We start from the raw sequence: 15,494 nt of genomic DNA, 5'->3' as shown, positions 1-15,494 counted from the left end.
ATGTTCTCATTTAAGGAACTCCCAGGGGTGTCCAACCTTTTTTCTTTTTTGGTGCACATTGTTACAGTAAGAATTGTCTTCAGCCATGCTTGCTTTTCTTTCTTTTTTTTTTTTTTTGACACAAAGCCTCATTATGTCACCCTCAATAGAGTGCCATGGCATTACAACTCACAGCAACATCAAACTCTTGGGGCTTCAGCGATTCTCTTGCCTCAGCCTCCCAAGTAGCTGGGACTATAGGCGCCTGCCACAATGCCCAGCTATTTTTTTGTTATAGTTGTCATTGTTGTTTTAGCAGGCCCAGGCCAGGTTCGAACAAACCAGCTCTGGTGTATGTGGCCAGTGCCCTAACCACTGGCGCCAACCCGGGCCATACTTTAAATACACAAACAGTAATAAAAGCTGGTAGGCAAAAAAAAAAAAAAAAAAAAAAAAAGGCTGCATACTGCAGAAATTGTTAAAAAAAAAAAAAAAAGGCCATGCATACTTTTCATGCTATCTGACACCACAGATAAGCAGAACAGTCCTTGAATAATCTGCCTGTGGCCCCAGACACCCCTGAATCTTTTCTATAGCATCAGATCATTTAAAATAACAAAAGTCTTCTCTGAAATTGAGACTATCTCACCACTACGCCAACAGTGAAAAGTCTCCCTTGTCTGCCTGAAACATGTACCAGCACACACAACCCATTTCTACTGGGAAAACAAAACCATTGTGGGCAATGTCTACAAGAAACAAATCTGCACTGATAATCGCTACATCCATGTGTGAAATCTCTCTTCTGAATGGGTCTCCCCCTTCCATTTAATAGATTTAAAACTAATTCTCTGGGGGGAAAAAATGAACCCTGAGAGTGATTCAGAGCATTTCCCAATAGAGAGGGCTATCTGTGAGGACAATGAAAATAGCCTGAGACCTGAGTTGCTTATCACAACCTTGTTTCCCAACCTGAGAACACGAAACTCTGGGCCTGGTGATTCTCTGCCATAGGGCTCTCCCTTGCACTATAAGGTGTTTAGCAGCACCCTAAGCCTCCACCCCTGAAAAGCCAGTGACACTGGACCTGCATCAAGTTATGACAATCAGTAATGTCTCCAAATGTCCCTTGAACAGTGCCACTGTCACAGACTGGCTCAATGCTAAAGAAAAGTGGGATGGTTTTCAACTTCAAATAGTCATTTTTCAAATGAGAAAAGGAATCCCCCAACTCTTCATTCTACCCCATTCGCAACAGGAGTTAGGAGTGTTTTTCCACATCTTCTAGACTTACTATTATGAAAACAGGTTATTTGCCTTGTTGACAGCAGAGCCTATTCTCTCACTTCAGATGGAGTTGGAGTGTGCCCTGTCACCTGAGGGACACAAACTAGGCATTTCCACACATTCTCCCACAATGTCTGTTCATTTTAGCTTCTATCCCTAAAGTTCAGAAATACTAACACACTCTTCTCCACAATGCTATCATCATTTTTCTGGAAACCTGAGACAAATAATATGAAACAAAAAATATAGCAGGACCAAGAAGGGGAAAAAGTAATAATGAAGATTTATTTTTTAAGTTTTGAGACAGAGTCTCAATCTACTCCCCTGGGTAGAGGTCCACAGCATCACAGTTCAAAGCAACCTCAGATTCTTGGGCTCAAGCGATCCTCTTGCCTTAGCCTCTGAAGTAGCTGGGACTATAGAAGCCCACCACCACACCCAGCTTTTCTTTTTGTTTCTTTTTTGAGACAGTCTCTCACATTGTCACCCTTGATAGAGTGCTGTGACATCATAGCTAACAGCATCCTCAAACTCCAGGCTCAAGTGATCTTCTTCCCTCAGCCTTCCAAGTAGCTGGAACTACAGATGCCTGCCACAATGCCCGGCTATTTTTAGAAACTCCTGAGCTCAAGCAATCTACCCAACTAGGCTTCCCAGAGTTATTAGGATTATAGGCATGAGACATTGAATCTGGCTCCCCAGCTAGTTTTTCTATTCTTAGTAGAGAAAAGAGTCTCATGACTGCTCAGGCTGGTCTTCAACTCCTGAGCTCAAGCAATTTACCTGCCTCAGGCTCCTATGAGCCATTATGCCCCGGCCAATAATGAAGATTTTCACACGTCAGAGCACTCATTCTCAGGGAGACTCCATCTACAGGAGTAAATCAACACCTATCCTAGGAATGTCATTAGTTGGCAGTGGTCACCCTTTGTGCGCATGCTGCAGAAACTGTAGTGAGGGCCTGTTAGGAGGCAGTCAGAGACAGTCATCTAGGTGATAGGAGAAGGGTATACACTGTGCAGGAGACTGAGAAGGAAGGCCAGCTTTCACCTGTCTGGAAACACGCATCCCCTCTCCCTCCAAACTACTTTTCCCATAAGCCTTCACCACTGTGAGGCAGTTCCTGTGGCTAACACTCAGTGGACTGTCCTCAGTGTGCATACTCTGCCGTACTACTGGGGCATCCGCTGACAACCCACCCATCACCAGGACAGCGCTCTACACCAAGGGCAAGTGCTCAGACTGGAATAAAAATAGAACGGACAGGGACAAGAAAGACAGGGAGAAAGAAGACCCAGAAACTTTCAGGAAGCAAGAGGTCATATTTTTAACACTACATGAAAACCACAGGAGGAAGAACAAAGCTGTGCACATCTTCCATTCTTTTTAGAATCCACAAAAACCAACTGTATCTAAAAATGTGCAAGACAAAGTAAGATAGTGGAATCACATATGCCACTGTAAGAAATATAAGAATACAAGGTAGAATAACATTCTCATAGACAATAAAGTACATCAAAAAAACAGGTCCATAAGGCAGTGCCAATAGCTCAGTGAGTAGGGTACTGGCCACATACATACAGGCTGATGGGTTCAAACCCTGCCTGAGCCAGCTAAACAACGACAACTGCAACAAAAAAATAGGCAGGCATTGTAGCAGGTGCCTATAGTCCCAGCTACTTGGGAGGCTGAGGTTAGAGAATCGCTTAAGCCCAAGAGTTTCAGGCTGCTGTGAGCTGTGACTCCACAGCACTCTACCAAGGTCAATGTAGTGAGACTCGGCCTCAAAAAAAAAAAAAAAAAAAAAAACAAGGGTGGCCCTTGTGGCTCAGTAAGCAGGGCACCGGTCCCATATACCGATGGTCGTGGGTTCAAACCCAGCCCCAGCCAAACTGCAACAAAAAAAAAAAATAGCCGAGCGTTGTGGCAGGCGCCTGTAGTCCCAGCTACTGGGGAGGCTGAGGCAAGAGAATCGCCTAAACTCAGGAGTTGGAGGTTGCTGTGAGCTGTGATGTCATTGCACTCTACCAAGGTGATAAAGTGAGACTCTGTCTCTAAAAAAAAAAAATCAGGTCCATAAAAATAAAACCCTCTGTTTCAAAATAGGCTAATAAATGACATGAAAGAATAACAAAAATCAAATTGGAAAAAACTGGGAAATGGAGCAGGTATACTGCTGAAACAAACAAGAGGATGACTTGAGGCCAGGTGTTCAAAACTAGCCTAGGCAACATAGCAAGACCCCCAACTCTAAATAAAATGGAAAAAAAAATTAGCTGGGCATGGTAGCATACCCCTACATTCCAGCAACTCAGGAGGCTAAGTCAAGAGTACTACTTAAGACCAGAAGTTCAAGGCTGCAGTAAATTATGATCATACTATTGAAGGGTGGGTAATAGAACAAGATGAGACCTCATCTGTCCTTGAGAAATGAAGTAAAAAAAATGACAGAAAAATTCCAAAGGGAAAAAAAAAAACTCACTCTAGAAATGAAGACTACATTAGAAGAAACACAAGTACAAATAAAGTCTGAAGGTAGAAAGGAGAAAAAAAAAGAAATGAAAATAGGGAAATACAAATGAAAAAACCACAATGAGATAACATTTCACATCTATTAGAATGGCTAAAATCAAGAATATGGAAAGTAACAATTTTCAACAAGGATATGGAAAACTGGAATTCTGGTATATTGCTGGTGGGAATGTAAAACGGTGTAGCTACCTTGGAAGATAGTCTGGCAGTTTCTCAAATGGCTAAATATACCATTTGACCTAGCAGTTCTACTCCTAGGCATTTACCCAAAAGAAGTAAAAACACATCTTCACACAAAAATTTGCAGATAGGGGCGATGCCTGTGGCTCAGTGAGTAGGGCACCAGCCCCATATACCAAGGGTGGCAGGTTCGAACTCAGCCCCAACCAAACTGCAACAAAAAAAAATTTGCAGATAAATGTTCATAATACTATTGTTGGTGACAGTCTCCAAATGAAATCAATACAAATGTCCATCAACAAATGGGCAGATAAATTAACATTAGTCAACAATAAAAAGGAATGAAATACTGCTACATGCCACAATATGTATGTTTACATGAAATTTACAAGACAGACAAATCATCAAAGACACAAAATAATCAATGGTTGCTACTGGAGGAGATGGAAGTGACTGTCAGTAGGTAAAGGGTTTCTTTTTTGTGGTGAAGAATGTTCTGGAATTACTGGTAGTAGTTGCTTGATCTTAAGAACAGGCTACAAACCACTGAATTATATTACAATCTAATTAGAAAATGATGCAAAGGGACACTTTATCAAAGAAGATACACAGATAGCAAATAAGCACATGAAAAGATGTTCCAGCCAGGAGCAGTGGCTCACACATGTAATCCTAGCACTCTGGGAGGCTGAGGTGGGCCAATCAGTTGAGCTCAGGAGTTTGAGAGCAGCCCGAGCAAGACCAAGACCCCATATCTTAAAAAAAAAAAAAAAAAAAACAGGGTGTTGTGGTGGGCACCTGTAGTCCCAGCTACTCGGGAGGTTGAGGCAAGAGGATTACTTATGCTCAAGAATTTAAGGTTGAGGGTAGCGCCTGTGGCTCAAGAAATACTGGAGGTGGCGGGTTCAAACCAGCCTTGGCCAACTGCAAAAAAAGAAGAAATTAAGGTTGAGGCTCAGCACTTGTAGCTCAGCGGCTAGGCCCCCAGCCACATACATCAGAGCTGGCGGGTTCGAATCCAGCCCAGGCCTGCCAAACAACAACAACTACAACCAAAAAAAAAAAAAATAGCTGGGTGTTGTGGCGGGCACCTACAGTCCTAGCTACTTGGGAGACTGAGGCAAGCGACTCCCTTAAGCCCAAGAGTTTGAGGTTGCTGTGAGCTGTGAGGCCACGGTACTCTACCCAGGGCAACAGTCAGACTCTGTCTCAAAAAAAAAAAAAAAAAAAGAATTTAAGGTTCAAGGCAACAGGGTGAGACTCTGTCTCAAAAAGAAGAAGAAAAGATGTTCCATGGAAAAGCAAATTTTAAAAAATTAGCTCCCAACTATACACCTATCAGGATGGCCAAACTAGAACACTGACAATACCAAATATTGATAGGATATGGACCAAGCAGAACTCTCATTCATTGCTATTAGAAATGCAAAACAAGGTGGCGCCTGTGGCTCAAGGGGTAGGGCGCCAGTCCCATATGCTGGAGGTGGCGGGTTCAAACCCAGCCCCGGCCAAAAACAAAAAAAAAAAAAAAAAAAGAAATGCAAAACAATACAGACATGTTGGAAGAAAGTTTGGTGATCCTTTATACAACTATACTCTTACTCTATAATCCAGCAGTCATGCTCATAGGTGTTTACCTGAAGCAGATGAAAACTTAACGTCTACACAAAAACCTATACATGGATGTTGATAGCAATTTTATTCATAACTGCCAAAATTCTAAGCAACCAAATTGTCCTTTAACAGGTGAGTGGATAAAAAAACTGATCCATCCAGACGATAAAATATTATTCAGTGCCAGAAAGAAATGAGCCTTAAAGCCATTAAAAGACATGGATTAAACAACTTAAATGCATATTATGAAGTGAAAGAAGCCAAATGAAAAGGTTACATACTATAGGGCATTCTGGAAAAGATAAAAGTATGAAAAGACACGGCGGCGCCTGTGGCTCAGTGAGTAGGGCACCGGCCCCATATGTGAAGGGTGGCGGGTTCAAACCCAGCCCTGGCCAAACTGCAACAAAAAAGTAGCTGGGCGTTGTGGCGGGTGCCTGTAGTCCCAGCTGCTCCGGAGGCTGAGGCAAGAGAATCACGTAAGCCCAAGAGTTAGAGGTTGCTGTGAGCCATGTGACGCCATGGCACCATACCCGAGGGCAGTACAGTGAGACTCTGTCTCTACCAAAAAAAAAAGTATGAAAAGACAGTAAAAAAGATCAGTGAAATTACTTTAAGTGATACTACAATGGTACTTATCTGAACCCAAAGAATGTACAACCCTAATGTCGACTATGACCTTTGAATGATAATGATTTGTCCATGTAGGTTCATCAGTTATAACAAACCAGTCACTCTATGGGGGTGGTGCTGAACTCCCTGCCTTCCACATCTGTAACTTCTATTCAGATTTGCTGTGAACCTAAAACTGCTCTAAAAATTAGTCTCTAAAAAACTATAAACCACTAAATTGTACTTTAAACAGGCAAACTTCATAGACTGTTGAGTTTTTCTTAAGAGTTAGAAAAGGCAGAGATAAAACAGAATCAAAAGAGCACGTCAGGCTGGGTGTGGTGACTCACACTGTAATCCTAGCACTCTGAGGGGAAGAGGTGGGAGGACTGCTTGTGTTCATGAGTTTAAGATCAGACTTAGCAAGAGTAAGACTCTGTTTCTACCATAATAGAAAAATGAGCTGAGCATAGTGTTGTGTGCCTATAGTCCTAGCTACTCTGGGGGTTGAGGCAAGAGGATCACTTGAGCCCAAGAGTTTGACACTGCTGTAAATTATGATTACGCCACTATATTCTAGCCAGAGCTGGTTAACAAACGAACACTGTCTCAAAAAAACAAGAACAACAACAAAATCCCATGCCAAATACTGAAAACAGTCACAGAAGAATGTGCAAGAGAATAACAAAACACCAGAAGACAAAAGCAAAGTGAAAGAACAAAAATAAAAAACTATTAAATCAAGAAAACTTTCTTAAATTAAGATTTGAAATAACATTTCCAGAGAGTGCTCCTCATACTAAGTCATCTGATCTAGAATAACTAGTACCAGGGCACGATCAAGTGAGGTCATTCAACTTTTACAGAAAAACAAAAACAAGGTGGGCATTTAGGCCAAAATAGCAAATGACTTCAAAGGGAAAGAAAATTAGATTATCATCAATTTTTGATAGTGAAGCTTTATGTCAGAAGAAAATAAAATTAAGACATTTAAGGAAAGAAAATGTGAGCCAATGCTTCCAAGTAAGGGTAATTTGAAAAAAAATTTAAAAATTTAATATTGTTCCCTAAGTCCTTCCTGAGGAGCCCTTCTTACAGAATCTATCAAAGAAAACATTTCAGAGACCAAAAGGGACACACAAACAGAAGGCCTGGTAGGGGGCAAGCAATGAGAAGGTTTTTTTCTTTTTGAGACAGAGTTTCACTTTGTTGCCCTGGGTAGAGTGCCACAGCATCATAGCTCACTCTTTGGCTTAAGCGATTCTCTTGCTCCAGCCTCCCTAGTATCTGGGACTACAGGTGCCCACCACAATGCCCAGCTATTTTTAGAGATGGGGTCTCACTCTTGCTTAGGCTGGTCTTGAACCCGTGAGCTCAGGCAATCTACCCACCTTAGCCTCCCAGAGTGCTAGGATTACAGGCGTGAGCCACTTCACCCAGCCTGCAAACATTTTAACTGTTCTCATTTCATTATATTGGTGATGGTAGTATTAACAGGTATTCTGAGCCAGGCGTATGTACAATATGGGATAAAGTAAAGCTCAGTTATGGGATATTCTAATTTAATCAACTCCTGCTTCTCAAGAACCAAGAGTCTCAGGATGGAAGAAAAGTTATCTGGGTATAATAGTAGAGATTAAGTGCAATTCCTGAAATCTTAAACTTGAATCAGAAGGTTAAGTATAAATTCATTAAGTATTTTACTAGAGGAAGGGGTAGCATGGAGGTATGTATGTATATACATATGTACATGTGTGCACAGTATATACATACACATGCAGGTCTGTGTGTGCACCTCCCCCACCCCAGCCTTCTCCACAGGAAAACCTACAAATGGTGACTCAGTACTAAAGGAAGGACATACAAATGTAACAGAGAAGAGCTTATAAAAAGCCCTGTCGCTGTCAGCCCTTCTGTTTTAACAGGGGCACAACAAACACTAGCTTAGAAAGAAGAGATCAATGAGGGGAGTGAACTGGCACAAAAACTCTATTGTCTTCTTACCTGAATTGCTGCCTGGTTTTTGTAACCTCTGCCATAGTACCTTCCACCTCTTCCAAATGTCCTAATCACTGGGGTAGAAATCACTCCTCTTGGACGCCTAAATGAATAAAAAAGAACAATATCAAAAAGATTTAAATGTTATAGACATTTAAAATCATATCAAATAGATTTAAAGATGCCTAACTTTATGGTTTATGAAGTATCGTGTTTATTTAATATGGTCATATCACAGATTTATTCCAAGGATTCCACCTTATATTTGTGGTTCATATCCAATGCATTTGATTTGAAAAACTAATACTTTAAAAATGCTACTTAAAAATATTTTAGCCAGGTTCAGTGGTGTGTCTCTATAATCCCAGTTTCCTGGCAGGCTGAAGTGGGAGGATCACTTGAGGTTTGAGATTAGCTTGGGCAACACAGTGAGGTGTCCCAAAGGAAAAAAAAAAAAAAATTAAAGGTGCTAGATTAATTGAATAATGTGTAGTCAATAATTTAATAATGGTTAATTAAATAATGCTATAAATTGGATTTTATGCAATCATTAAGAAGAATGATATTAAAAAATGTATCTAATTATATAGAAATGTTCTTATTTAACTCATAAGTAAAAAAGCAAGTTACAGGCTATTTATACAGAGGAGATTTTAGTAGTTCATAACTTACCCTCTTGCTGGTCCTCCAACAGAGACCACCTGCAGGGGGAAAGGTCCCCGGCCCCCTCGGCCCCGTCTGCTCCCAGCCCAGTGGCCAACCACAGTGCCAGCTATTTCTAGTTTCCCTCCCTGAGAAGGTATAGGTTGGACTCCTGCACGAAAAATATATAAAAAGACAAAATCTTTACAATCACAGAATTAAGAACAGCAAAGAGATAAAAGCAAGAAACTTTCAGTTTGGTTTATATTTCACATGAAGCTGCTTTATAAAGACTTCTTTTTTATTATGTGGAGTATAATTGTATGTGCATACTTTGATTTTAACCTGTTGTTAAAAACTCATGACAAATGAATTAGGTTAAAACTACAAATGTGCAAGTGCTTTTAGATAGAAATAGACTCATTCAAGTATTGTCACTGGGTGCATATGGTATGCCTTCTATGTTACCAAGATAGAAATTTGCAAACTCAGAATGTTTTCTCTTTAGGTAAACACTTCCAAGTTATTACCTTAACCAAACATTGCAAAAGTTATGTAAATCTAGCTTGTATGTCTTAATGTATTGTTAAATTAGAATTTTCCTTAAGTACAGTCACAAATATTCACTGTATTCACTGCCTTCTATTAATTTCTATTAGCCTACATATTCTAAGTTTTCACACTGAAGAAAATTCTGAGGTTTGGGACCAGCCTGAGCCAGAGTAAAACCCCATTTCTAAAACTAGCCTGGCATTGTGACAGGCACCTATAGTACCAGCTGCTCGGGAGGCTGATGCAAGAGAAACACTTGAACCCAAGAGTTTGAGGTTGCTGTGACTTATAATGCCACAGCACTCTACCAAGGGTGACAAAGTGAGACTCTGTCTCCAAAAAAAAGAAAGAAAGAAAAGAAAAAGAAAATTCTGAAATTGTTAATTGATAGCAAATCCCTGATTTAAAAAAACAAAAACAAAAGCAGAGCTCCAATCCTCTTTTCTGCCAGTGGGAATGGATTATAATAAATTCTCCATCATACGGTATTAACCATGGCAATATAGCAATGCCCAATAGAAATCTACAAGCTTTGTTTTCTAGTAGACACATAAAAAAAGGTACAAAGAAACAGATGAAAAAGTTTCAGTATTTATCCCAATATATGCAAAATAGTATTATTTTAACAGGTATTATTTATTATCATAATAATTATTAAAATATTATTAATGATAATAAATATTTAACAATATAAAAATTAATGAGCTATTTTACACTCTTTTCCCCATATTAAGTCTTTAAAATTTGGAGTTTACTTTACAGTTTCTAGCCACAGTTGAAGAGTTCAATAGTGCATGTGGCCAGTGACTACTACATTGGACAATGCAGATATAAGTTTCAGACACAATCTTAGAAAAGTTAGGAAGCAAGTTCCTCTCAATGTAGCTTAAGAAATCACTTCTTACTGCACACTATCCATAGTGTGGATACTGAAATCTCTCCTTCAATGTTTTCCCAACTATAGGCCAGCTTCCATTTCAAGGCACTGCAAGTTGCTGAAGCCAATCAAGAAGCAGAGAGGACACATGGCTCTGAGCTGCACCAGAAGCAGCCACAGGGCAGAGAGCACCCTGCAGTGGGAGGAGAGAGGAGGCAGAGGGGCATGCAGCTGCACCAGGTAAAGAAGAGGTGACTTCTGTGGTAGAGACAGAGAAACTGATCCAGTACCACATCATTAAGAGTCACCTTTCCACACAGCACCCCTCGCTGGCCTCCCTACACCCCCCCGTAACTTAGTTGGAAAAATATCGCTGATGATAGACAAAGGCCTGCTCATCTTCAGAGTTACTCTAAAATGTATCTGAAAAATCCTGTTATGTGACTTGATGGTCAGATTTAACTCTGTAGTCCCCAAATGTAGGATTTGGACAAAACCACAAATCACAGGCTTCCAATTACAGCAACACCACAAGACATTATTTCTAACACAAAATGTTGAGACTTTTCTGACTTGGCAAGCCTGATACAAATGAAAAAATAAGCAATGGGAATCTAAAGTACACTGATTTTTATATACCTGACATTAGGTCTTTTTAAAAAAAATGCTTTTATGAAACAAACTGTGACAGAGTTTATGCCAGGAATTCTGTGATTATTAGAATCTTCTATACAAGCATGATAATCTTTACCAAAAGATGGCTGCTTGGGAAAGAAACGCCACTGAGTATTAGTCAGCAGCTCATCCTATGAACACGAGGCGATGGTCAGGTTACCCAGGTGCACAGAAAGGCTTTGTTCTAGGTGGACACTCAGTGGTCTGCCCTGAAAGGAAAGACTGGCCACAGCAGAGCCGCTGCAGAGACCTGAAGGCAGAGACTCTCAGGGGTAGGACAGCAGTCAGTGAGGGTCAGATCAGGGACCCAGATGAAAGGGCGTTCTGTTGGAGGAGTGGCTTGTGAAGATAGTAAAGGAAGGCAGGCGTCAGACGATGGAGCAAAGGAAGTGCTGGCAGGCAGAAGCTCTGGGAAGGGGTGGGTATAATTACCGCCCTGGGACTTGCTAGTCCTGCTGCTGTCACTGCCTGAGAAGGCTCCGCAGTGTCCCGATGTTGCTGCCACCCGGAAGGCACGGTAAGGGCCTGTTGCTACCGTTTCCCCATAGGGGCCTCCAAAGCCACAGACTCCTGTGGGACCCGGGGTAGAAAGAGACAGGGGAGAAGTGTGAGGGACAGGGCTTGGGGGGGCCCTGCAGGGCATTCGGGCAAAATGGCCCCTGCCTCCTTCATTTGCCAAGGAGGGGTCTCCTGGCCCCTCTTGTTGCCTTGCTGTTCTGCACCCATTGTCCCCAGGGACCAGCACTGAAAGGCTACCCTCCCTATAGCAAGTCATTCAACAGGTCACTGACATAGGGTTCAGGTTGGATCCTGGGAGATGGGTCTAGAAGATGGCTTTCTCTAAACTTGGTATGTTTAGTCTTCCTCATACATGAGACAAAAAAACTTAAAATGTGAGTAGAGAGTTTCCAGCTCGAATGACAGATTTCAGATGCAGCCTCTGCACCTGTGTCTACAGTTCTCTCTCTCCTAAGCTGCTCCAGGATCAAGCTTGCTCCTTGTGGGTTTGAAGAATTGCTGTTTTGAATCCCCTATGACTGACAACAGCAAGGTCAACACAGCAGACAGGCTCGCCTAGAAGGGCTGCACATTCTTTACAGGCATCTCTTCCCCACAGGAATAAGTCAAGCCAAAGGACTCACCTGCAAAGCCTCTGCCCCTGCCCTGAGAGGGTGGGACAGGCCCGAAGTGCCGAGGATACGCAGAGGCGGGATAGAAGGGCAGGGCGGGAGGTGGGGGGAAAGGGAGCGTGTGGCTCTGCCGGGAGAAGTTGAGCCCCTCCAAGACGCTCTGGCGCATCTTCTCTACTTTGGCAGCCTGCTCAGCCTAGAAGTCAAGGACCAGAATGTGAAAACTTGATTCACAGTGTTTTAAAAAATCAAAATGAGCATTAAGGAAACAAAATATATCAACTACTATAGAAATGGACAGTTGTCCCCTTTATTAATGCAAATTCACCTACCTGCTAACATTTACTTGTAACCACAAAATCAATACCCAAGTGCTTTTCTGGTCACAGACTTGTGCAAAATGAGGGGAAGATTTTAGTTGCTGAATATACCAAACCCAGCTGAGGGCTGGCTGGCTGCCTTCCTGTTTCAGCTCATCCTGAAAACAAAGCCTATTTGGTGTCAAAGTTTTTGCATTTTGAGTTTTTTGGTGATTTCACTATTTACAAACACCCCCAGCATAGTGCTGAAGTCTTGCCCTGTGTTCCTAAGTGCATAGAATAAAATCAATGTTAGAGAAGCTTCATTCAGACAAGAGTTATAGTGCTGCTGGCTGGGAGTTCAATAACAAATTACTGATATGTTTTTAATAAGATATCTTTAAACAGAAACACATGAGAGACAAGGTTATGTACTGAATGGATAACAAAAATATGTGACCAGAGCCTTGAAGGAACTTAACCCTCTGTCTCTCCCCTAGGAGCAATGGTTCAATTTTTGCTAATTCAGTGTTCGGGGTAAATTTTAGAACATAGCTACCATAAATAATTAAGACCCAACTGTGTGTCAGGAGCCTAGCTCATTATGGGCACTAGAGTTACATTTAGTTATACACACTGGGGTGGGCCCAATCCAAAACAGAACACTGTCACACAGGTTTCATAACAAATATGGTATAAAAGAGGACAGATTTAACTAGTGAGCTCTATTTCATTTCAGTCAGAGGTGGTTGCCCTTGCCCTCCAGCATACCTGACCATCACAGAGATCGATGAGTGGGGTCTTTTCCCGGCTGGCTTTGAGGAGTTTGGATTGGAAGAGCTTCCCATCAAAATACATCCAAGGACAACAGTGTTCCCAGGGGATTGGCTGTCCACATGCATCATTTGCAAACAATGCCATGTCTACTCCACTCATGAAGAGAGCTGACAGCTGAATTCCTCGGGGGTCTAAGTTCTCAATCTTTAAATTGAAAAGAGTAACTTCTATGGAATAAGAGTACTTACTACAGGTTTAATTCTTCCAATGTCTCAATAAAACTTTCCAGAGTTAATGAAATATTCCTTAACAAAAACAGCACACTGAGTAGTCCTATCCAATTACCTTATATTGACCTAAAACTGGCTTTATTTGAATAGAAATACTTTATATGTTATTTAACAAATTTAAGAGAATGTTTTATAAACATACTAAAATGTTTCCATTTGGGTTTATAAAGTGTTAATACAGTATACGTGGGCCATTACGGAAATTTTGAGACATATAAAAATCCATGCAGACAGAAACAAATGAAGCCCTCCCAGCACACCAATAAGCTGAGCAAGTTGAAACTTGCACAGGTGAGTTCAGAAGGGACACTGTCAACTCTGTTTCTTGGAAGTGAAATAATGGACCATAACACAGTCTATCTCAAAGCTTTCATAGTGACCCACATAAATTAATGCTGTATTTAAGGCTGGCATGTGACAGAGTAAGCAATGATGTACAGTCTCCTTCGAGTCCAGAGCCCCCACAATCCTTTATGAAATAACACTTCACATTTCAGATGTGAACACAGATGTGCTAACAGAAAGAGTGCCAAAAAGGAACACTGAATATTAAGATTTTGCCTTTTATCAAGTAGTTATATTTAAAGAATACTTGGTATAATTACATTCTAAAATAAATTTGTACTTTATTTTTACAATATTTCATATGTTAATGTTTTAGATAGCAACTTATTAATAATACTGTCAATGTTTTTGGAGAAATGGATAGCTTGTAAATTAAAAGAACAGAACAGAAATATTGTATTTGAATCAAACACACTATTAGAATTTGCGCACTTTTTACCTCCCTCAGTGATGAGTGCTGGGTGCCTGCCTTCTGTCCACAGAGGACACCATCCTAGCACATGATGAGCAGGGTGAGAAACATTAACACAAGTACAGTCAACTCTTGATCATCTGTATGTAAAGATCTAGTTTGTGGATTATCCAGGACAAAGTTTTAACTCTGCTCTGGCTTTTGTCTTCTCACTTTGATGGTTTTCAAGAATGCAGTTTTTATGGAGTTATCAGTATAAACAGTCCTAACTGTGGCAGGTAAAAGAGCTTTTCATTAAAGAGAAAAGAGGTCATTCTGATGCTAAATGCTAGTAAATTTATGATCATCTGCTGTTTCCCCATTACCAGCTAAAACTGTGTTTTCCAACCTTTTTTTAAAATTTTAAGTCAACCCAATTCGGACTTTTCAAAACCTAGTAAAGTCTGTTCACAAATTTATAAAAGCTACTCCTCTGGATTCTCTTGTACATTACTGGCTCCTTCTTTTCCCATATAGTTGTTAGGAAATTAACTAAAAAAATGTTCAGGTAAGTAGGGCTGGGGTGATGGAATGAGATCTATTTTTATATTTATGTGTAAAGTGGAGAAAAAGATGAGCAAACGGAAACAAAATGGAAAATGCACTTTAAGTTTTTAGTCTCCAGCCTCCCCCACTTCTAAGCTGAAAGAAGAAAGGAGAATTCTCAAGGCAGAAAAGGAGCTGCTCCTGTTGGGAAGTGGCCAGAGGTGGAGGCCTATGAATAAATAGGACACCCCTCCCTGGCCCCTCACTCTATGGGAATGATGACCATGAATCCTTTGCAATCAGGAGGGACTCTACCATTTCCAGCCTTGGGACTCCATGATCCCCTCTCTGCTCTATACCAGAGAACCATGCATGGGTGTCAAGGACTAGAGAAAGGAAATAATGGAGGTGATGCTGCTCTGAAGTTGTTTGCCTTGCTACCCAAATGCCATATGCTATTGATACCTTCTGTAGCAGCACATGCAGCACCACACTGCTGGTATGTCTTAGGAATGGGCTGTGGCTTATTGTGGCCAGATTCAAATCACTATGACTGATATAACTCAAAATCACTCTCCCAGCAAATGGCTGCATGCCAAGTTTAGGAAACAACAGCAGATGCACACAATATAAAGGCTCCCTAGTTACAACTATTAACCTCCAAATTTGCTGACAGGAGGAATGGAGCAAGCCTACTATGTGTATGTATGTATATAAAATGGCCTCAATGTTAGTTGAAGGATTATATTTTTATGGATTTAAAAAATG

The 15,494-nt window shown here is 41.0% G+C and overlaps 1 protein-coding gene across 6 annotated transcripts in view; it reads right to left on the bottom strand.

Moving 5' to 3' along the window:
• Positions 1 to 15,494, bottom strand: part of FAM120A (family with sequence similarity 120A) — a 124,481-nt gene that overhangs the window by 2,410 nt on the left and 106,577 nt on the right. For 3 of the 6 annotated variants that reach the window (XM_053578419.1, XM_053578403.1, XM_053578438.1), the window contains exons 13-17: positions 13,149 to 13,358; positions 12,091 to 12,274; positions 11,381 to 11,518; positions 8,875 to 9,016; positions 8,209 to 8,305 (exon numbers count right to left, since the gene is read on the bottom strand). In XM_053578419.1, coding sequence (XP_053434394.1) covers positions 8,209 to 8,305; positions 8,875 to 9,016; positions 11,381 to 11,518; positions 12,091 to 12,274; positions 13,149 to 13,358 — 771 coding nt within the window. Of the gene's footprint in view, positions 1 to 8,208; positions 8,306 to 8,870; positions 9,017 to 11,380; positions 11,519 to 12,090; positions 12,275 to 13,148; positions 13,359 to 15,494 lie in introns of those variants that run through there. The other 3 variants (XM_053578411.1, XM_053578428.1, XM_053578445.1) reach the window with 3 other exon arrangements.

This window comes from Nycticebus coucang, chromosome 2, assembly GCF_027406575.1.
Source record: "Nycticebus coucang isolate mNycCou1 chromosome 2, mNycCou1.pri, whole genome shotgun sequence".
Classification (NCBI taxonomy): Eukaryota; Metazoa; Chordata; class Mammalia; order Primates; family Lorisidae; genus Nycticebus; species Nycticebus coucang.
The sequence above is the reverse complement of the archived record's forward strand: the minus strand, read 5'-3'. Positions and strand labels throughout refer to the sequence as shown.